Source organism: Schistocerca gregaria, chromosome 5, assembly GCF_023897955.1.
Source record: "Schistocerca gregaria isolate iqSchGreg1 chromosome 5, iqSchGreg1.2, whole genome shotgun sequence".
NCBI classification, from domain to species: Eukaryota; Metazoa; Arthropoda; class Insecta; order Orthoptera; family Acrididae; genus Schistocerca; species Schistocerca gregaria.
In genome coordinates this window covers 379,466,987-379,491,862 of record NC_064924.1, presented here as the reverse complement: position 1 = coordinate 379,491,862, position 24,876 = coordinate 379,466,987, and the positions used below count along the sequence as shown (strand labels likewise).

General features: G+C 38.8%; 2 protein-coding genes across 4 annotated transcripts in view; one reads left to right on the top strand and one right to left on the bottom strand.

Annotated features, from left to right (window-relative positions):
- The window catches only part of LOC126273071 (60S ribosomal protein L35), a 158,232-nt gene that overhangs the window by 17,476 nt on the left and 115,880 nt on the right, over positions 1 to 24,876 (top strand). The gene's annotated exons all lie outside the window — the stretch shown is intronic.
- LOC126273069 (protein slowmo) overlaps positions 2,694 to 24,876 on the bottom strand; it is a 57,618-nt gene continuing 35,435 nt past the window's right edge. For all 3 annotated transcript variants that reach the window (XM_049976475.1, XM_049976477.1, XM_049976478.1), the window contains exons 4-6: positions 20,835 to 20,921; positions 13,435 to 13,608; positions 2,694 to 6,231 (exon numbers count right to left, since the gene is read on the bottom strand). In XM_049976475.1, the coding sequence (XP_049832432.1) occupies positions 5,989 to 6,231; positions 13,435 to 13,608; positions 20,835 to 20,921 (504 nt within the window). In that variant the 3' untranslated portion in view covers positions 2,694 to 5,988. The remainder of the gene's footprint in view (positions 6,232 to 13,434; positions 13,609 to 20,834; positions 20,922 to 24,876) is intronic.

Genomic DNA, 24,876 nt, shown 5'->3' with positions numbered 1-24,876 from the left:
AATACACTACAGGGGCATTCACCCAGGTTCCCAGGCGACCTATTACAATGGAATAATTGTAGCTGTGAACTATGAACAATGCTACTGCCCATCTTAATACTGCCATTGTTGCTGTCTTCTCTGTCACAGAAGGATAACTATCTGCCACAAGGACACCATAATACTATAAAAGTTTTACGAACACAATTGTGAATTCACAATGTTTTTGGCCCAAAGTTTGTATAATCTGAAACCAGTGGAACGTATCTGGGAAACAAACTGACCAGCCCGTCACCAGCCTGTAATTTATGGTAACTGCATGGCCTCTGCATAGACATCAGATTCCACCTACCTCCAGAAACCAACCAAGGACTCCTGAAATCTATGCCATAGAAAATCACTGCTGTATTGCATTCCAAAGGTAGACAACATGCTAGTAAGTAGCTGGTCATAATGTTCCTTTACTTTGTGTCTGTACACTGCCTGACAAAGTGAAACACTTAGAATGTGAGGGGATAAATCTTCACAGTTTGAGGTGATATGTTGTGATTTTGTAATCACTGAAGTAAGTCAAATTTTCGAAGAGCTTGGCAACACAAGCTCACTTATCAGTATGACACTGCTCTCTCTCTCTCTCTCTCTCTCTCTCTCTCTCTCTCTCTCTCTCTCTCTCTCTCTCTGACCTGGATGCTTGCATTGATCTAAATGTCAAAGTCATATCTTCTGAGAAACTGTCTCAACTGTTTTAATTGGCCCTTGATTTCTGGATACTGGCACTGGAATGTTTACATCCTAGATGGTTCCCTCATGTTCTTTAGGGGATCGATCTGGGGATCTTGCTTACCACTTAAGTATCTAATCACACAGAAATTCATGGAAACTCACCATTTTTGGATGACCATCATCCTGTTGAAAACCAGCACCACAATATTGGTGCATGGGAGGTAACAAGAAGCAGGATGTCTGTAACATACCATTCTGCTGTCAGACTTGCCTCACTCTCCACCAGCCCTGAGCTGCAGCTAATGTGATGGCTACTCTCACTATGAAACTATTAGTAATACTACGGTGTTTCTCCAAAACATTAAGAGAATGGGACCTCTCCCCATGTCAACTATACTCGCCAAATGTCATCCATGACAGCAATTTGTCGTTCAACATATGATGCCTTTCATCAGCAGTCCATGCTTTCTGGTCATGGCACCACTCCAAATGCACTCATTTGTGTTGTGTTACCAGCAGGCTAAGCACAGGATGGTAATTCCCTAGTCTGGCTGCTGCTAGTCTGACCAATGATGCAGGATGACAGTGTTCTAGGAAGTCCATTAATTATTCTCAGACTGCAGGTGCAAAAGTGAAGAGATTAGAATATGCTATGTTTCCAAATATTTCATACAGTGATCCTTCTTGTGCTCTGCCAGAACTTTGACAAGTATATTAATCTTGCATTCCAATTCAGTCCAAAATTGCACCACTGTTGCAGCCGACTGTCCTATAATTCTGGATATTGCACAATTTGTCAGACACCCACAATGAGGATCCTTTCATACTAAGTCTGGTGCTGACAATGCTGTTTCACAGAGGTATGCAGCATCTCCATGTCCTTTAATGTGATCATTTAATATCGGACATTTTCATTCCTCAGACCAATGGCTGTTCTGTAACTGAGTATTTTAACTCTGGTCATTTACATACATCCCAATGGTGCGTCGATTCACAAAATTACATTGACATCTATGTCTTCTGGGCACTTCACTCTTTTCAGGCAATGCATGGACAGATGGAACAGAGAACTAAGGATGTTGTATAATGTAAGTACAAAGAAGACCAGACTAATGCATATACCACACTTATGGGGACAAAAATGCTTTACCGCAACCCACATATAAAAACCTGCAACCTTAGAAAATAAGTGGTATTAGCTGCACCTGTACTAGTAACTTACAAATGGAAAGAGGTACAATTTTATGCCCAACTGTAAATATTTCACAGTTCTTCAAATAATGAATCAAGACCGCTGTATTTGGGCTTCTGAAACTAATGTACTTGAAACAAAGACAACATTACACTATTTACTGGGACATCCACAATATTCTCATCCCATTATTTCTTGTTTGTAGCCACATTATGCACTGTAACATGTACATCACAACTCTTTCCTATACAAAAGAATGATGCACTTGAAATGAGAGAAAATGGATTTTCCTCTTGTCTAGCATTGCAAAACTACCAAATCACAAGATTGCTATTCACACTGTTAGCACACATGACATTCTTAGCACTCTCAACTAGAGTCGAAGCCTGTTGCACTCCGACTTTCTCAGTGTGTCACAAACTCTTGATATCATAAGCGTGCTTACATTCCTAAAGTAACAAGGCATACTCAACAAGAAATGTATTCACAAGTTCAAGACATGAACTGAAATTTCTTATCCCTACTTTAAGACATTGAGGAAAAAGATGCAAATGTGTGAACAATGACAAAGATTCTCTACAACGACTAAAATCTGAAAATTCAAAATAAGTCTATGGATTGTGGGATCTCTTACATTCAGTGTATGTTCAAAAAGAATTACAAGACACGATGCCGAGTTCCTAAGGGACCTTAATCAACCCACTGACGTCTGGAATATTCTGAAATACCAAACCAAGATAAAAGGAGAATATTCATTAAACCAAGTGAAGTGATTACACTTTGAACACATGCAAAGTGATGACATTTTTGATTCCCTTTTATTACAGTGGTTAAACAAGGCTGTAACAACAAATGGTGCCAAAAGCTTTATAAAATCCCAGAATTTCAGTATTTTTCTTCAAATGGATAGATAACACCCTGTATCTTACAGCCTATGTTAATACTCTCTTTTACATAGCTCCTACATTTAGAAAAATTTCACAAATCACAGACTGAAATATCTAAAGGTATTTCACCACATCCATGTGTTTGCATCACTACAGTTTCCTGTAGATTCCAATCACATTGCTTTGAACAAATATTTGGCATTGTACTACTTAACCACAATATTACTGCAATTGGCCTTTATTGGAAAGATGGTGACATTACAGCAAGAAAGTACATTTGCGAATAAGGAAAATGCATCACACTGTCAATGCTTTCAATTGTGCACATACTATCAAGAGGATTACACATTGACTCATGATAAGCAGACCAAATTGCCCTCAGTACCAGGTGCAATAATATGGTGGAAAACTAAAACAGTTTTAGTTATGTAGTATTTATTTACAAAAATATGTTGGCATGAAAGATATGTAACAAATTCATCACAAATATATTCCATAACAATGTCATCAGTTACTATCAGACTGAAGTGAAATTGTAAAAGAACACACAGCTGTCAATCCTAAATGCTACAAAATACGTAATTGCTGAACACTAGAAAACTTTAAATGCAGAAGATAGGGCATAAAATGTCACTATTACACTCCTCTCTGCATTCATCTGCTGTTTAAGGACATTCTTAACAACACACTTCCGAATTTTTGCATACATCTAATGATATTCTTTTGAATCAGGGGCATTCAGTTTTATACTCATATGTTATTAAACTCAACTTTCTCATAAGATCTGAAACAAATATTTAAGAACCTGTGAAAGCAGTTGAACTGAAAACTAATTACTACATATTTCTTCAAAATATACCCCACAATTTTTCAATTTGTTTGCAACATGTCTTTGGCTGCTGTTTTACCAAATGTGCTCATTAAACAGCTTGTCAAAATAAAAACTTAAAACTATGTAGATTAAATTCCATTAAAGCCATTTCAAGACCTTAAGTTTTTGATGTCTATTAGCTGAAATATTACGTTTATTAACTGTGAATACTGAGGTACCTACTAAGAAAGGTGCAAATTATGAGTAAAACTGATGCAATAATGCACTTTTGTTCAGTCAGAAGCACCTAAAGTGTATACAGCATAACTGCAGGGCTGTCATTTCTGGAGAAAAGTTGCCATAATCTGAATTACGAAAAGCATATTAAATCACCTTAGTACTTTCATTACCTACTTTTAATGCTGTTTACTTGAACAACAAAACTTACAAGTCAGATGATCATATGTGCTGTGATGGCTGTGGAAAGGTTAACTCCTACAAAACCATGGACAATACACAAAATCACAGTGACAATCAGTACAAATATATGCAACAATAATACTGACTGACCTGTACTTTTAAAAAATACCACAGTTTCCAAATATTTCATCTACTATGAATGGTGGTGCTACTGACTATATCTTAGAGGCAAGTTGTGGGTAGGCGAGACTGACGTAAGTGTAAAAAGAAACGAAGCACACATTACCAAATACAAACATAAAATAATCCTCACACTGTTTCTGCAAACATTTCAGTCTACAACACACAAAGCTCTTTACATCACAATTATTTTAGTCATACGAATGGAGCACACACACACACACACACACACACACACACACACACACACACACACACACACACACACACAGTAAGATTTTCACATAGCATGGAAACAATTGCTTAAAAAGAAATGTTACCTGATACTGTTTCTAATCATAAAGGTAACAAACATTAACTCACAAACATCTGGAAGATTCATAATATACACTAAGACATTACATACAAACTGATAAAAGCTGATGAGAATTTGACAAATGCTTTTTCAGAAAGTACTCAACAGTCAATGACAGTAAGGCCTACAACATAGATGACATATTTTGGACATTCTTTTATTAACCTCAACTGATAAAATACTTATAAGCAACATAACCAGAAGAAAATTACTCAAACCAAAAACCGTTACCTTTCACATTAGAACAATGAAAGGCTAGACTGGTGTTCACAAAGTGAACTTTTCTATATATTACTTATAAACTTTTACTCTCAAAATAGTTCTGTGAAACTATAATTATGAATTACCACAATCATTATCCCATTATATCTCAATTACAATTTGTAGATTTTTGTGATTAGGGACTCTGCACTCTAGTTGCTCTTTAGTGAGTATTACAATGAACTATAACCAGACTTAGATTTGCACACATAAGAACATTCAGCCAATTAATGTGAAGAAAATACAGCAACAAGGTAAGTAATCACATAATGCTTCATTGCTGATATTTATCACAATACATGAATACTTTAACTTACAAAGAGTCATAGCAATATTTAAGACTATCGAAAGTGTAAAAGTACACTTTTTCCCTTCATAAAGGCCTGTTATGATGTCTCTACTGCACCAAGTTCACAGTATTTCTTATTGATGCAACAAGCAAACACAAAACGTGTGCTGTAAGAAAATTTCACATTTTAACTGCAGTGCATATTTACTTTTCTGTGCATGTCAGCTGCAATAGCAAATTAACACCAGTAAACGCCTGCAATGAACAGAGCATACATCTGCTGTATCATCTTTGCACAGAACAGTTGCTCACTATTTAAACTTAACAGACAAGTAGGTGCAATACCACTGTTCGTAAAAATTTTGAGTGAATCACAGCAAGACATCACAATAAGCTTAGTATGCAGTCAGATCACACAGTGATCAGTGCAACGTATTACTCCACTCCATTACACAATCAATGAGTAACTGTATGTAATGGTTGTTAATAATCCATTGTAAATGAACTATGGCAAAATATAGGTCCCAAATTTTAAGAGTAATTCTTTTGATAATGTCATTTCTCTTTATCAGACTACAACTAACTTATAAAAAAAAACTGGACCAGCCAGTTAAATCAGTCTGTCAGCATAAGTTAAAACAAATTAATCAAGCAACAACAACATTCACACAAATCTCTCACTACAAGAAACATCTATTTCTCACAATTCATTCAATAAGTTACACAAGAAAGACAATATCCTAAAAATACTTTGGAGGGTCCGACAATTTTACACGGTTTAATAAAAATTATTACACTTTACAATATAGCTAACAGACTTGCATCATCTGATTTGGATTACAAAAGATTACTACACAAAGTTGTTAAATGAACTAAATTTTAATATCAATGCTACAACTTTGGTAGATTTTGATTTGTTCGATTAGGTGCACTTGTTAAGTTGTGTAGATCATCTAGTGATTTCTTAGCAACAGATGAAATATCATCCATAGATTTTCGTGCAGAGCTTGTAATTTCATCAAATGACTTTTTAGTCTGTGCCAGCAAGTCATCTGTGCTCTTCACAGCATTTGAAGCAATTTCCTTTACTTCTGCATCAATTTTACCAATAACCCATTCAATTGCTTGTCTCCCCTACAAAAAGAAAATCCTCATAAGTGAAAATTAACACCAACATTAAAAACAACAATATTGTTAATTTTGTAATTGCTAGGAGTTCTCTCCAACAAACAAAAAACATAAAACTACATTTGTAATAAGCACTATGCTGGGTGCATTTATGTTTTTATTCATGGGCAACCATCTGCAAGTCTGTCCAAAATATGACTCGGCACACATCAGGGGAGGGAGGGAGGGAGGGAGGGTGGTGGTGGACTATTTCTGACTAGGGAAATACCTATAAAAATTAATTGAATTAGGAAACAAGCAATGAGTTACTATACTGAAGAGCCAGAGAAACTGGAACACCAGCCTAATATCGTGTAGGGCTGTCATGAGTACACAGAGCTTGTGCAACACAACGTGGCATGGACTACTAATGTCTGAAGCAGTGCTGGAGGGAACTGACCATGATCCTGCAGGGCTGTCCATAAATCCATAGGAGTATAAGGGGGTTGGAGGTCTCTTCTGAACAGCAAATTGCAAGGCATCCAAATAGGCTCAATGATGTTCCTGTCTGGAGAGTTTGATGGCAAGCAAATGTGTCTAAACTCAAGATTGTGTCTGGAACCACTATGAAGCAATTCTGGATGTGTGGGGTGTCGTTTTCCTGTTAGAATTTCCCAAGTCCATCACAATGCTCAATGGACATAAGTAGCTGCACGTGGTTAGACAGGATGCTTACATACGTGTTTCCTGTCACAGTTTTATCTTGATGTATCAGAGGTCCCATCCCATATCAAACCAAATGCACACATTCCATAAGCTTGAACAGTCCCCAGCTGACATGCAGGGTTCATGGATTCAGTAGGTTGCCACTATACCTGTACATGTCCGATGAGGCGACATGTTTCCAGTCATCAACAGTCCAACATTGGTTTTGATGGGCCCAGGTGAGGCGTAAAGCTGTGTGTGTGTACAGTCATCTAGGGTACATGAGTGGGCCTTCGTATCTGAAAGCCCATGCTGATGTTTCATTGAATGGTTCACATGCTGACACTGACGACCAAACATGGAAATCTGCAGCAATTTGTGGAAGAGTTGCACTTCTGTCACACTGAACAATTTTCTTCAGTCGCCATTGGTCCCTTTCTAGCAGGAACTTTTTCTGGATGCAGCAATGTTGAAGATTTGATGTTTTATTGGATTCCTGATATTGACAGTCCACTTGTGAAACGGGTCTTGTGGGAAAATACCCACTTAATCGCTACATCGGAGATGCCACATCCCATTACTCATAACACCACATTCAAACTCTCTACAATCTGGACAACCTGCCACTGTAGCAGGAGGAACAAATCTAACAACTGCATCAGACCCTTTTTCTCTTAATTAGGCATTGCTGACCGCAGCATTGTATTCTGCCTATTTCAATACTTCTGTATTTGAATACACATGCCTATACCAGTTTCTTTGGTGCTTCAATATACTTCATGGATAGGAAAGCCACTTTGATTCTTCCATCAAGAGGAGTCCTAATAGCATTGCAGAGACTATGGACATTAATAAGAGGATTCTACTTTTAAAATCAGCTTTTAAGATTTTTCTCTCCTTTTAAACTAACAGAGCCATACATTTACAATTCAAGACCAAGTTTTCCACTAAAGTTGTGATACTGAACAACAATATAAACACTGTACATTCTGTAAAATAAGGTAAAGATGACCACTCACTACAACTGCAGTATCATTGGTGTGCGTTTGCACCACAAGTTGGTGGTTGTCTTTATGTGTTGTTCCATCCATGAACTTCCATTAATGCTGAACACTTGATATTCTTATGTATCAGGTAAGTATGGCTTTATGTACAACACTGACTCCTATTTAATAATCTCTGTTTAATTTGTAAGTCTGTTTATAACTAGTAGGCACCAAGTTTCAAATTATTTGTGGTACTAGAGTTATTTCTGTGAGACAGTAGTAACTGCAGTAGAAAGTTAATGTGTCAATGACAACGGGTTCCCCACTCTGAACTCCATTAGTTGGTTGCATAAGGAAAAACTTGCAGACCTAAATTTGAATGTTTTTCCAATCTGTTGCATTTAACTTATGTTTCTCTTCAAGTTTTAGAATATTTATTTCCTAAGACCTTTAATGTTATCATCATAGTTTCTAAAAGTTTTGACCAATGTTTTATTAATACAACTTCTTCCAGAGTTATTCCTGACTACTGTTAATGAAATTGCCAGTGGAGTACTGTATACTTTCTATATTCATTATACTACCTTCACTGTACTGCTGCCAACTTAACAGTGAACGAGTCACCTAGATCCCAACTATTTTGTTAATAACCCCATTTGCATGGCTGCTGACCTCACATCCCCTAAAGATAATCTTCAAGATTTTTATCCATCTTTGCAATCCACATCCTGAATTTACTGGTATTGTTACAAACTATTTTGAAAAATGGCTTCCTTAAGAGCCAACATCATCCTTAACGAGTTGATAATTACACTCCTGCTCCAAGATAACCACTTCATACCTGATCTACACTCCTGGAAATTGAAATAAGAACACCGTGAATTCATTGTCCCAGGAAGGGGAAACTTTGACACATTCCTGGGGTCAGATACATCACATGATCACACTGACAGAACCACAGGCACATAGACACAGGCAACACAGCATGCACAATGTCAGCACTAGTACAATGTATATCCACCTTTCGCAGCAATGCAGGCTGCTATTCTCCCATGGAGACTATCGTAGAGATGCTGGATGTAGTCTTGTGGAACGGCTTGCCATGCCATTTCCACCTGGCGCCTCAGTTGGACTAGCGTTCGTGCTGGACGTGCAGACCGCGTGAGACGACGCTTCATCCAGTCCCAAACATGCTCAATGTGGGGACAGATCCGGAGATCTTGCTGGCCAGGGTAGTTGACTTACACCTTCTAGAGCACGTTGGGTGGCACGGGATACATGCGGACGTGCATTATCCTGTTGGAACAGCAAGTTCCCTTGCTGGTCTAGGAATGATAGAACGATGGGTTCGATGACGGTTTGGATGTACCGTGCACTATTCAGTGTCCCCTCAACGATCACCGGAGGTGTACGGCCCTTGTAGGAGATCGCTCCCCACACCATGATGCCGGGTGTTGGCCCTGTGTGCCTCGGTCGTATGCAGTCCTGATTGTGGTGCTCACCCACACGGCGCCAAACATGCATACGACCATCATTGGCACCAAAGCAGAAGCAACTCTCATCGCTGAAGACGACACGTCTCCATTCGTCCCTCCATTCACGCCTGTCGCGACACCACTGGAGGCGGGCTGCACGATGTTGGGGCGTGAGCGGAAGACGGCCTAACGGTGTGCGGGACCCTAGCCCAGGTTCATAGAGACGGTAGCGAATGGTCCTCGCCGATACCCCAGGAGCAACAGTGTCCCTAATTTGCTGGGAAGTGGCGGTGCGGTCCCCTACGGCACTGCGTAGGATCCTACGGTCTTGGCGTGCATCCGTGCGTTGCTGCGATCCGGTCCCAGGTCGATGGGCACGTGCACCTTCCGCCGACCACTGGCGACAACATCAATGTGCTGTGGAGACCTCACGCCCCACGTGTTGAGCAATTCGGCGGTACGTCCACCCGGCCTCCATGCCCACTATACGCCCTCGCTCAAAGTCCGTCAACTGCACATACGGTTCACGTCCACGCTGTCGCGGCATGCTACCAGTGTTAAAGACTGCGATGGAGCTCCATATGCCACGGCAAACTGGCTGACACTGACGGTGGCAGTGCACAAATGCTGCGCAGCTAGCGCCATTCGACGGCCAACACCGCGGTTCCTGGTGTGTCCGCTGTGCCGTGCGTGTGATCATTGCTTGTACAGCCTTCTCGCAGTGTCCGGAGCAAGTATGGTGGGTCTGACACACCGGTGTCAATGTGTTCTTTTTTCCATTTCCGGGAGTGTGGATAGTAGTACACTTCTTTTGGCCAAGAGTGTTGAATGTATATTAGTCTGCTTCTCAGATCCTCTTCGATTTATCCATCATGTTATTTTACTTCAAAGTTACAGAATTCCTTCACATCATCTATTTTGTGGCCATCAATGTAGATAACTTTATTATTAATCTCATTTTGCCACTCATTATTTTGGTCCTCCTTTGGTTTACTCTCAATCAATATTCTGTACGCAGACTTCATTCCATTGAACAGATCCAAATTCCTCACTTTCACTGAGGATAGCAAAGTTATCAATTAATCACATCACTGATATCCTTCCCCCCTGAATTTTAATCCCACTCCTTTAACTTTATTTCCACAATTGCTTCTTCAGTGTTTAGAACGGACAGTTTGGGCAAAGGACTGCATCCTTGTCTGACACTCTTTAATCTGAATTTAATTCTTAGTTTTTTTTATCTTTCTTACTTTCCCATCTTGGGTTTTCTACATAATTTACTCTTATTTCTTTCATAACTCCTAAAACTTGAACCACTTTAACACAATATAGGTCGGCAAATCCAATGCAGGTCCCTGTTTTTCATAAATCTTGCTTTCATATCAACCATAACATCAGAACGGCCTCTAGTGCCTTTACCTTTTCGGAAACCAAACTGTGTTATATAGCATCTCCACTTTTCCATAATTCCGTATATTATTCCTGTTAGCAACTTTGGTGTATGAGACCTTAAGCTGATTATAGAAAAGTTCACACTTATCTGCCTCTGCCATCTTCAAAATTGTGTGGATGACATTTTTCTGAAAGTGACACTACGTCTACAGTCTGATTCTACACACCTACATGAACAGTTGTTTGGTAGTCACTTCCTAAATGATTTGATGGATTCCAACTGTATATTACCTATCCCCTCTGCCCTATCCAATTTTAAGGATTCGAAAATGGTCTTTCACTGACTAATACTGGAACCCCCTACATTTTCCCCAACTCCATTTCTTCTTCTACTTCTACTATCACATCAGGCAAGTCCACTCTCACAGAGACCTCCAGTGTGCTCTTCCCATAAACCTATTATTGACATTGCACTCTTAAATGTTAAGTCCTTGCTTTAAATTTCACCAAAGGTTGTTCTGACTTTTCCACATATAGAATTAGTCTTTCTGACAACTATTTTTCAGTTTCTCACATTTACCCTGCATCTATTTCACCTTTGCTTTCCTCTACTTCCTACTTATTTCATGCTAGGTGACATACTGCTATATTCCTGTCTTTTGCTGAAGATATTTGTACTAATTTTTATCTGTCCAACTTCTGATTACCACTTTTAGAATGTCCACTTCTCTTCAACTGATATGACTACTGTGCTATTCATTATTGCATATACAGTCATTGAGGACATCAAACACTTCTTTCCACAGTGAGTCTTCTTAAACTCCAGGCTACTGTTCATTGTTATTTAACTGTGATCCACATGCCTGTATCTGCCCAGAGTACACCTTACAATTAGACAGCTGATTTGAGAATCAGTCAGAACACAATGTAATCCAGCTTTCACTTCCTGTTTCTCTAGGATTGTACCAATTATACCACCACCACTGATTTTTGAATACTGTATTCACACTTTTTCCTCTCTCATTCCTACTACTGGGCCCATATTCTCCTGTAAGTTTATTCTATTCTGTCCCCTATAATGGCATTCCAATTACCTGTGCTTATTAGATCATCATTATCCTTTAGATCTAAATTATCCCTTCAACATCCTTTTATACTTTCTCTAACCCTTCATTTTCTGCTTGTGACATTGGCATGTATATTTGAACTATTGTTGTGTGTGTTTAGTTTCCTGTCAATTCTGATGAAGACACCCCATCAGTGAACTGTTCACAGAAACAGTAACCATCCTGCCTTGCTGTCCATAAATTCTACTCCTGTTATATGATTTTCTGGTGCTATTGATATTACCCTATATTTGTGTGGCTAGAAACTTTTCTTTTCATTTTGCTTCACTGATCTCCGCAAGGCCAAAACAGAGCCTTTGAATTTCCCTTTTCTGATTCCCTAGCTTCCTTGCCACATTCAGTCTTCTGACATTCCATATTTCAACTCTTGGAATGTTACATTTTGTTGGTTACTCTACCTTTTTCTCATGGTTACCTCCTCCTTGGTTGCACCATCACAGAGCTCTAAATGGGGGACTAATCCAGAATCTTTTGGCAATGGAGATATCATCAAGATCTTTTCCAGTTACAGGTCAATTATTCTATGGGTAAATGTCGCACATCTTAAAACACGGTGGTTTCCTTTGCCTTTTGCATTTTCATGCTATTGATCTCTGCTGACTCTTCAACTCTTAGGGGTGATTTTCCACCCAGAGGGTAATATGGATGGTTGGTTACTTGGGCGATAAGGGATTGAACAACAAGGTTATCTATCAGTTTCTTTGTGAAGACAGTTGTTCATCAGCAGTTAATGGCACCTGCCAAAAACTTTATCATGTTACAGAAGGTGTGAAGAATCAAGGCATTGAAAGCAGTACTGTTGTCAGAGCTGTGAGATACCTTAAATAGATGTAAAAGTAAATGTGTCAGGCCGTATTATACTTGTGCCAGCCGTATTATACTGAGAGCACAAAAGGGGCTTCCCAGGGCTCACCTGTGGTGAGAGAAACCTCACTGACGTGAGACCCATGTTTGCCATTTACGGACAATGACAGTTACAGAGTAAAGAATGCCTTCTAGCCAGGAAATCAATAATAGCAAAAGTGAGAAGGCTGGAAACCTAATGGAAATCAGTTGGACTGACTATAATAAAACAGTTGCTTTGGAACTGTCTGCTCTTCTGCCATCACTGACGTTTTTTGTTTTCAATTAGCGTTGTCCCAAAATCTTTACCCACATATGTGTATGCCACATATATTAAACACACACACACACACACACACACACACACACACACACACACACACACACACACACAAAATTTCGAGCTTTCGCAACCGCACACAATTTTGAGCTTTCGCAACCGGCAGTTGCTTCGTCAGGAAAGAGGGAAGGAGAAGGAAAGATGAAAGGATGTGGGTTTTAGGGAGAGGGTAAGGAGTCATTCCAATCCCAGGAGCAGAAATACTTACCTTAGAGGGGGAAAAGGATAGGTATATACTCATACACACATATATATACCACACGTGGCAAAATTCAAACACAGGTGTCAGGACATTTTGCTTACTAGTCAAATATACTACCCCTTGACACTTTTGTCATAACATTATTGTAAAAGACACTTACCTTCCCAGCATTAAGGGAAATTCTGCTCGTTAAAACATCTTCCACATAGGAATTAAGTGGAACTCCTTGCACAGTGACAACAGCTTCATGTTTCAGTAATGTTTTATTTGGATCTTGTGGATGTGGTACATACATTACAGTCTCATCCACAGCTATATGACGGCAGAATGTGAGCTGCAAACATATCCAAATTGGAATTCATTTTAACTTTTCTGATAAATGATTTTGTGTAAGAGAATTTCAACATAAACACTGTAAATACTTAACTTTAGATCAAACTCTCAGTAAAGAAGAGACAAGCAATAAAGCTGACAAACATTCACCTGACTACAAATTCAGTCATTCAATATTCTTTAGCATATTAATTGCAATTCATTTGGTATCATCAAGCTGTATTTTGAATACATAATGAAGTTCAGTCTCACAATCAAATCTATGCTCCAAGGTAAATCCCAGATAAGATGACAATTTGAGATTCACATGCATCATCTTTTTGTCTACTAAAGCAGTGTATGATAGCTGAGGTAGAATAATTATGTCATGAGCTGACTGTACTGGGAATCCATAAAAAACTGGTAAGGTGAGACACAAAGCAGTATGTGAATGGAGAGAATGAGTCCGACACATTAAACACTGAAAACCGGGTATGGCAAAGAGACGCACTCATCTGCCTTATTTATAATGCTGCCCTGGAGAAGGTAGTGAGAGATGCAAACCTTTTTAGTGGGGGGGATGATCTTCCATAATCAGTGCCAGGAACTAAAGTAGATGACAGTGCCAGAAGAAACTTTAAAGGGAAGGGAGACATTTAACACCCTTGAAGAGACTAGCATGAAGGTAGGATTAAATGCCAACAGGTAGAAAAAATGCATGGCTGCAGGAAAGGCACCCAAGGAGAACATGCCAGCCTCAGTAACAGCAGGAAAATATACCTTTGAGGGAGTTTAGGAGTTTAAGTATGTGGATTCAACAGTCACCTACTACACAATTCCTATGAAATCCAACAGATTAATGGTAGCCAAAGTCTATTTTGCTCTAATGAGACTTATCAAGGCTCCTCACGGGAACCACCAAGTTACTCACATACAAAATACTTATTACAGCAGTGCTGACACATGGTTCCAAAACTGATTCTAACAGCAACAGATCCTGAAAGGGACACATTTGAAAGAAAACAGCTTTGAGGAATCATTGGCCTAATTTGTCAAAATGGAATATGGAGGAAAAAGACAATTGTTTTAAGACTGATCTATCAGAACACTAATGAAACCATCCAGACTAAGGTGGGTTGTACATGTACTACAGATAAGTGATTCCAAAGTACCCAAAAAGGTATCACAAGAAAATCCAGGACAGCAGGGAGGGCGTGATCAGCCAAGAACCAGGTGGGAGCCTGGCAGACAGACTCATGACAGAAAATTGTTTAGTTCTCCATTATGGCATGGTATGTTAAAAATGTGTGTATTCATGCTGCTATGCAGTGTTCTACAGAGGGGTCCAAAAAATGTATCCACTGTTTAAAAGTCGACAGTTTTCTCAACCTTTAGTAGTGTAACAGTTTGTAGTTCCGGCAATCGCCACACAGCCGTTGTATTTTGTTGTTTTGTTTTGTCAGTTGACAGTCGCCACAGTGTTTTGTTATTAGTTGCACCTAGTTACTTGAGTAAATATGGCTGGCACAAGGCTTACATTCGATGAAAGGAATGTCAGTTGTGAAGTATGAAAACATTAATGAGGTTCAACAGCAATGGCGAAATGAGTATCAAACAGAGCCACCAACACATTTAACAATTCGTCACAATTCGAGACAAATTTGAAGCAGAAGGCCGCGTTAAACATGTACACAAACAATGATCTGCACGACCTGTAACAGTAACAAGTCCAGCTAATTCCCATCGTGTGTTACAACAATTCACTCGCTCACCACAGAAGTCAGACATTGTGCCCGTGAAACTGGAGCGAGTCGCTCAAGTGTTCGGCGAATTTTGAAGACAGCAAAGTGGAAGTGTTACATCCCACAACTGCTACACACAATGAATGAGGATGACCCAGATCGTAGAATGGATTACTGCGAGTGGTTTACTAATATGTTGTGCAACAATGAAGAGTTTACAGAGATGATTGTATGCTCTGATGAGGCACAGTTCAAAGTCAATGGTACAGTAAATCGCCACAATTTCATCTACTGGGCCGCTGAAACTTCGATTGTCCATGTAGACAAAGCCGTGAATTTGCTAGGAGTAAATGTGTGGTGTGGGTGTCTTACCGGGGCTTGATTGGGCCATTCTTCTCTGAAGGCACAGTTACCGGTGAGGTGTACCTTCGAAAGCTTCAGACATCCATTTTACCTGCCACCCGAGACTTGTATGGAGACTACTTTCAACAAGATGGTGCCCCAGCCCACTACCAAAATCATGTTAGGGCGTATCTGAACGAAAATCTACCAGGAAGATGGATAGGCCGTAGAGTTGCTGTGGAGTATCCACCACATTCCACAGACCTAACTCCTCTGGACTTTTAGCTGTGGGGAGCACTAAAGGACGTTGTTTATCGAAAAAGCCACGCACAATGGATGAACTTTGAGAATACATTGCACATTCATGTACAAATATTCAACTGAGCATGCTGCAGTCAGTAGTTCGTGCTTCAGTCCAACGGTATCGTTTGTGTGTGGATGTTAATGGTGACCATTTCAAACACCTACAGTCATTTCTTTAAGTTGCACTTCAAGCTACACTTTCACCAAAGATGAGACAACTGTCAATTAGTTTGCCTGTCATGGACTTTTAAACAGTCCATAGATTTTTTGGAGCCCTCTGTATTTAAATTGCCATATATCATGCTGTATTCACTTTAAAAATGTGATGAAATACCACTTAGCCACTGAATTACTGCGCAACCGATAGGTCGCACCATGGTCTCTAACAGAACACCTTTGCCTTAGGAAGACATGGTTCGCACAGATCAGATCCACAAGGGCAGTGACCGTGAGACCAGTAAGGTGAAACAGTTCACTTGGGGGCAAAGCAGACAAGCTTGAACTTTGCAGCGAGGCTACCATTTTTCTTTTGGTGGGACTTGGGTGAAATCTGCCTAGTTGCTAGAGCAAGCACAGTGTCCGAAAGCAGAGCCAAATCCACACCCAACAAAACAGCCTACACCACTTAACCTTTCGAAGCCCACTACCCCTTGCCAACACGTGGTTGTACAATGTTGATGTATTTGTGCCTTAATCATTGGGTGCCTACTACAGTGTTTTTTTTTACTTCTAGCTCATCAAAATTGTTGAAGTGTTAACTGGCCAATTTCCCAACTGAGTAAGTACTAGATTTATTTACTTAAATGCGTTTATGCAAGTGTGGCTCACCCAACTGCATGGTTATTAATCTTACTCCTTGTATTCACTGTTGGTTTTGAAGTGGCCAACAACTAAGTGATTTAAGATCTTTTCATTCATGAAGTTTGAGAATTTTTGCCATTCAGGACAGAATATTTGACACTGATTTTGTCTAGTTATTTCTTCTGCATGTGTTGCACACCTCTGGTATCCAGCAGTAAATTTCTTTTTTCCACATTGTGCTTTTTCACAGAGCATACTTGCTTTTATTGTATTGCTACAGCTTTTATTATTACCTTTACTTCATTTGCTATTGGTCAACAGTTTTACAATTAAAGTTATTCTGCTTCTTAGCAGTCAGAGCAACTGGAGGTGTTTTTTTTCAATAGATGTTTAATAAATTTGACTTAACTGAGTTCTGTTAAAATAGGGAGAATATTTACAAATCAAATAATGTTTAAATCTTCAATTGCCCTGTCCTTCCTACCAAACACAGCCTGTCGCAGGTACTGCATTACACACACACACACACACACACACACACACACACACACACACACACACACACACACACACACACAGAGAGAGAGAGAGAGAGAGAGAGAGAGAGAGAGAGAGAGAGAGAGAGAGAGAGAGAGAGAGAGAGACTTTTATTTATAAAGATGATGAGTATTTATTTGAAGAGAACATTACAGTATTCCAATGTATACCGTGTCACTTAAAATTAGTGTATATAAAAACATTTACCATGCAACCCTATGTTACATCTAGTGCATACAGTTCATTAGCTTTTTCTTCTTTCACTAACGCGCACACACACAGCATCTTTACTTTCTTCTCTGAAGTCCTCACACCTGGAGAAATATTCAGACCATAATTTTCAATTTCTTCTGTAACCATTCAGCTGACAGGGCTTCAATTGCCATTACAGCACATAGATATGTGGCAACAATTTTCTTTCCTTTATATAATGTGTAAGAGGTCTGCACCATTCTTGGCATTATGATGAATGCTAATTTCCTCACTAACACGGATTCTCCTCTCATCCTAATAGGCATACAGACTTGCATCACAGATGGTTTTCCCTTGGCTCTTGCCTTGGCACTTTTTCCTCTGCCCTTCAAACCACTACCCTTTATTCGACTTTCGACCCAATCTATCGCCAGATGAGTGCGTATTAATGTTTAACCTTAACCAGATATACGTAAACATTGCAGTACTCACATCATGTGACACTTCACTTTAGTGATAACTAACCCTTATGCAGAGATGGCAGTAGACTGATTTGGCCATCATGCCAGTGTGGGCATGGAGGGGCTCCACCTCTTAAAAAAAAACAATGTCAGGTGTGTGTATTCTATACATGTACTGGCTGTACTGGTGTTTCTTGCTTTTTACCAAGTTTTATTTTTGAATTCAATGTCACCAGCACTAACTTTACTTTACAGAAAGAACAGGGTCCACTGATTTTTTCCTCTCTTGGTATGCACATGCTAGTATAAGAACTGACATGTTTTCCCAGATTTTCCACATTTCTTTTTAAATTGGTCTGATAAATATTTTCTGTTTTTCTTACAGTGCTAGTAATGTATCTATTATAAAGGATTTCTACAAGTGGTGCTGAAAAAGAAGTTGTCCACACAGCTACAATAACCATTTTGCAAATAATTGACTCAACATCAACAACAACAACTTATGAACAACACAGTAACCTAAGCCACATCTTGAAATCTCATTCTTATCTTCTTCACTTTTGGCACCTCGAAGTACCAAACCGAAAACAATACTGAGTTAGGGAGTCACAAATCATCCGTCATTTAATTTTTCATCAGTGGTGGTGTTTGGCAAATACTCTTAATACGGCAGTATGATATTTAGTACCCCATATAATTTCTTCAACCATAAGTTGTTCTTGATGTGTGTAATGGTGAATAAATATATTATTGGCATGATCAATGAATGACGTATCTGATACACAGGTCAATTTGGATGGCGAGTTGCTAGACTTCTCACTACCAACAAGATGAAAGAACTTCATTATATGCTTAAAATGGTGAGCAGAAAGCATTTTACCAAACCACAGAAATGCCAAAGATTATTTTGCACTCCATTATGGGAGCATTGTAAGCCTTCTGTTTGAGTCTCATATTTAATACACAAGCTATAAAAACTTCTTAGCTCTTATTTACTCATTCTTAGTTTTTTATAAGGGCTGGAAGAAGTAGCAGCATATATAGTTACGTCCGTAAACTGCCTAGCTGAGCCATTAGTTTCAGTTAGAGTAAGCTGCAGAATGTTGCATTGAAAAATAAATTGAAATAATCACTGAATATCCTACTGGCATTATATACTTTGGTTCAAGTGCCTCATGAAATGAATGTGGTAATTGCTGTATAGTTTTAGATGCAATTACTTTAACATATTACTTTAGTATACTGCCTATCTTCCACTTTGTCTTCACTTTCATTAACAATATCACCAAGAGCATCATTACCACTTTCAGAAACACTGCTTCTTTTATTAAAACACTGGATCACTAGCACATTCCAAAAGTTCACAAATTTTATTGCCATTAAGTGGCCTACTTTGAGCCAGTATAGGATGTCTTGACAAAAATTAGGGATGTGAAAAAATAAACTGTAAACATTAATTTGAAATAATACAAAGAACATTAAGTAACAGTACTGTACAAAAACTAGGACACAGAATGCAAATACAGAATGTAAACAAGTATTGCAAAGCATGCCAACAAAAACAAACAAAGCAGTAGCAGAATAATCTATCACCAATATTTCACAATACAACACTCATATCTTAACAGCCATCAACCTACACAAAGACTGAAGCAGTGAGCATTAATCTGCACACCAACACCATCTAATTGCAAGTTCTGTAAGCTACACGAGAAAACAGTTGTAACTAATCAGCACCCTGACAGTAAAGGGTGACAGGTGTTATCATGACATTCAAAAGGCAGAGCCACAAAAAACACACTGGGACAACACACAGTGTTACAAATGTTTCTAATACATTGTGTTGAATGGCATCACAATTTCATGATAAATATGCGTTAGACAACATCTTTCTGAAGGGAAGAGAGAGATCCAAAAGCAGTAAATCAAAATGCAGTAAAGGCTGATAGCCAGAAATAATCAATGCCCTGTTCACATTTTGTATTCAACCAGTGCCATATGTATCAGCTATATACAGAAAACTACCCACCAACAAGACTTCAGAGCTTCACTTTATGTACATATTTTCTGTAATCTTTTATTATCTATAACACACAAATTTTTGTCACAGTAAGGCCATACTGTTTTGTTTATAAAAATGTGAAGTGTAATGTACATAACATATATTCACCGAAGATACAAAGCAAGTATACTCCAATATTTAGTATTTCACATATATACAAAAATCCAATATCCATGTTGACCCTAATGATCCTTTACAGAAGATCAATGGTTAGAAAGATCACATACAGCTTGTCTCTTATCATATAACTAACTTTTACCTAATGAGCATATGGATAGTTATGGATAGTCTTGGGCCACATTTATTGACACTAGAGATGAATTTAATGCATTAGTATTTTTAAACTATGTTTGCATTAAACTTCACAGACTAATTTAGAAACCTCTACATCACAATGAGTGACTGTTCAGACTAGAGACTAACACTTTCTGTAATTATCTGGCTTCTCTGTGCTTTTCAGTTCATCAAATCTGCCAGTAAAGAGGAAAAAGTTGCTGCTTTAAAGTTACTGTGTAGAGTTTAAGTGTGTTGCCAATTTGTAAAATTTTTCATCCAACCAACATATGAAATATACTCTAAATAGTTGCCCATAGGTCTTGCGACAGATGTTTTGCTTGACAAATCAGCAATTTCCTATTTTCTAGCTACATCACTCTTTCTTGCTGTTGTGAAGTAGCAAAGGATAAGTACTTCTGTGTACATCCTTCTACTGCTCAAACACACAACCCCTTAAACAACATTGTTGCTTAAACATATTGAAAAATATTTGACCGTTTCCCTCTTAAAAACTGAATGCAAATATACTTACATTTCTTGATTTCAGTGTCATATGTCTTGCACTTGGATTAACTTGAGAATATTCACTGGCATAACACACATTTGGATTCCCAAATATCTGTAATAAAAACAAACTTTGGTAACATACAGAACGTTCTTTATTGAGTTCACCCAGAAAATGGTGATATGGCAGTGCATAATAAATTGAAACAATGAAGTGACAGCAATTTGTGGTGCAGATATGAGAATGAGAGAAGTTCTTAAATCTTCCATCTTGAAAAATATGGAAGAGTGTTGCTTTCCTGCAGAATTTTGTTGTGTTAACACCAATCACAACATATGCACTTAAACACTCAAAAATCGAGAATAGAAGCATTAGTTCTGGCTGGTTGAGGCACTAATCACTGGAGCTGTGATCACCTTTTTAAAACAATGACTTGCACTTTGATTTCCTTAACAGCATCTTTACATTTTAAAGTGGAACACACTTCATGCGATGATGTAAGGGCACCAATAATGGTATGCTTTCAGTTCTGTCAAGCTGTTTGTTTTGCCCATGGAAAAAACAGCTTTGTAGAACATCCAGAAGCATATCATTATTCAATCATACCAAGAAAGTCTGGTAAATCACCAAGGGCAGAAGTAGTTTTATTTATAATTTTAAACAACTCTTGAGCATAGAGATAAGGCACTTATTATGAACACTGTTACTGATACAAACATGGCGTAAGACAATCTGACATTTTAGACAAAAAGAAGCTAATTATGTTATATACTTAAATTTGCTGATGTCAAAAACAGGACACTTCAACCTCAACATGGTAAATGTAATTAGGAAACTGAAGCTGGTAGTTTAACAAAAATGTCATTTGGATCTGTGTAAGTGAACTGGGTTGGAACAATTCCATGGGCACTAATAAATTTGTCCAATGTGGACTATTTAAAAAAGTATAAAAAAAGATTTACACCTTTTTTTAAGTCCTAAGATTACATATCAGTATCATATTTAACTGCTGCACAATTCTCCATTTGAACTATGTCCAAGCATAACTACAGACAATCCAAAGACAATTTAAGTAACAATCATGTCAACACATTCCAAGTAAGGCTTTAACACATTATGAAGTGCCAACAACCAGTGCCATCTCTTCTAAAAAAGTTTCTTAATGTAACTGCAACAACTATGGGAAGCTCAGTAGTAAGCACAGCCTTACTAACACTTATATGCATACAACATAAGAATTTGTCAGTGTATTTTAACTACTAGAGGATTAAAAGCAGTTTTGAGCTTGCAATCAAGGATATAAATATACCAAATATACAGACACAAGGGTCCCCGTATGTCAGAAACCTCTACAGTAAGGTCACGATAAATGACACTATTGAAATTGTTAGAAAGAAAATATATGGCCTTGGGATGGCACTGTGTGTAAGATTCACCTTTGAAAAAATGACACACTGCTTAGAAATAGGCAAAGGTTATAGGTCATATTGTTACAAAATGTAACAGTAGATGAGTCGGCCATGTTGGATTGGATAACGGATGTCCAATGAAACTAAAAAGGGATATTTCAGGGTTTTATTATTCAATTGTAAGGTTTTAAGGGATGTTTTGAACAAAAACCATAGCTTAATGTGATTTAAAATATTTGATGAATACTGTAGTAGCAATAACTCAATTTCCACAAAAACTGGATGAAGGACGTTTGTGAAATGATCGACTCAATTTTCAGCCCATTACATGATGCTTCCACTGTAACTGAATATGAAGTTACACTAACAATTAGATCATCAACAGCAAAGCTAGCTTTCTTACATTTTTCATACGCAGAAGGGACTGTTTAGATCTTACTATTAAGAAAGTTGACAGCAAATTTTCGATTTTTAGAAAACCTACATGAACTAGTATCACTGATGCAAGCTCACACCATCTACCATGATATAAAAAGGGCATTTTCATTCACCTCAATCATTCAGGCTCCAGTATAATGAGAGGACTAAACTTTCAGTATTAATTCTGAAAAATACTATTTCTCCAAATGTCTGCTATCTGTGCCTATTTCATTAATCCTGGATTCCACAGAGCACAGTTTGAGACAGCACCAACTTTAAATCATTTCTGGGTTTCCAGAATGAGATTTTCACTCTGCAGCGGAGTGTGCACTGATATGAAACTTCCTGGCAGATTAAAAGTGTGTGCCCGACCGAGACTCGCAGTTTTAATCTGCCAGGAAGTTTCATTTATGGGTTACTTTTCGATCACATACAATCAACGCGCTGTACTTGCTTTCGCCATATCACAGGTATTGTGGTGAAGGAGCTGGCGGAAAACAGTTCAACGCAGAGTTGTGCAATGAACTGATCCTCGGTTCCCATGGCGAAACTGGCCCCCAGGAACGTTTTCGCGCAAGCCATTCTGACCGAAGGTCAGCGTCGACTAGCGAACCGATGACGAAAGCAGCTGGCCTACCGCGCGGAAAGCTACCAGCCGCCGTCCATGGCCCAAGTATGGCGTCACCTTCGGTGTGACAATGAAATGAACGGCCGAGCGCCCCCGGTAACGTCACACTCCGCCGGGGCCGAAGTGCAATGCAGCCACTGCCACTTGCTTCTGCCAATGTACGGGTAACGTGGCAACACACGCGACAAGAACTCTAGCGCTACGGGATAGCGTATATACGCAGATCGTCGTTTACAGGCAAAGCGTGTTGACGGCAAATTTATACGTCAGGCTGCAGTAAGAATTAAGTCATTAGCCTAACAACCACAGGCCATTCGCAATCTGATTGTCGGAGAAAAAAAGTGAATTGTGGTTCGTATTCTTCATTATCTTGTTACAGATTACGCCTGTAGCTATCGCGATGGGTCACAACACGCTCATTCGAAAGAGGCAGTGCCTTTTGAGCTTTCTGGTAATTGTTACTTCGTGATTCAGTGAAATTCGGTCCGAGGGTTCGAGTTTCCATCTTTCACTTACCGCTACTTTTACCTTTCGCGATTCTCTGTGTATGTGACAATTACAAGGTCACCTATCTGGGCCACGTAAGCTTAGAGGCTAAATAGTTATTTAGTAACTATTTTCAAAAATCTTTCACCGACTATTTTATCCCCTTAGTGGTTGAATTTTAAAAAATGCTAAATTTCTTACTTTCTGACAGACAACAAATACCAGTTTTCATAGTTATAGCTTCAAAGTTCCCTTAGTAGCGACATACTTTCAGAAAGCCTTTCATCCCATATTTACCCTCCCCTCCCAGGAGTAATTTCGGGCAATCCCTTCATAAACTATGTCTACAGTATAAGATCCACACTCTCTCCAAACTTCAGGTTCCTATCCTTAGTCGTTTTGTATGGGCAATGATGGGTCAGTGAATCAGTCTTATGGGTTGATTTCCCAACAAAGACATGCGCACGTTTTATTTGTAACAGAGAAGCCAAATATGAAATTTTCATAGATTCAGCTCCAAAAATGGTTGCAGAATGCACTATTTGCATTAGACCCCCCTTTTCTCCCCATAGTGGTCGAATTACCAAAAAGTCTGAAACAAGTATTTTTTATTTGTAACCGAGAAGTTAAATACCAATGTTAATAGTTGTAGATTTAAAAATACTTTAGTAGTTCTTTAATTTTTTAAAGAGCTTTCACCCACCCACTATTTCAGCACCTCTACCCCCCCCCCCCCCCAAATACAGTTAATTTCCCAGGAACTCTCAAACACTTATTTCTGACAAAGAAACCAAATACCAATTTTCGTAGGTGTGGCTTCAAAATCCCATTAACAGCGACATTTTTCAAAAACTTCATCCCTATTTCACACCCCTTGGTTTGGAATTTCGATAAATCCCTCTCTAAACGAGGTCTACCACATAAGATCCACACCTTCAAATTTCAAGGCTCCTCCTTAGGTGGTTTGGGCTGGGCGGATTGAGTCAGTACAGCCTCCGCTACCAGCAGACCTCCCTGAATTAAGAAACTGGATTGAAGCTGCTGTTGATACAATCACTGAAGAGACACTTAACATTTGGGAAGAACTCTGCTATAGACTTTTGTGCCGTATGACAAGTGGTGCTCA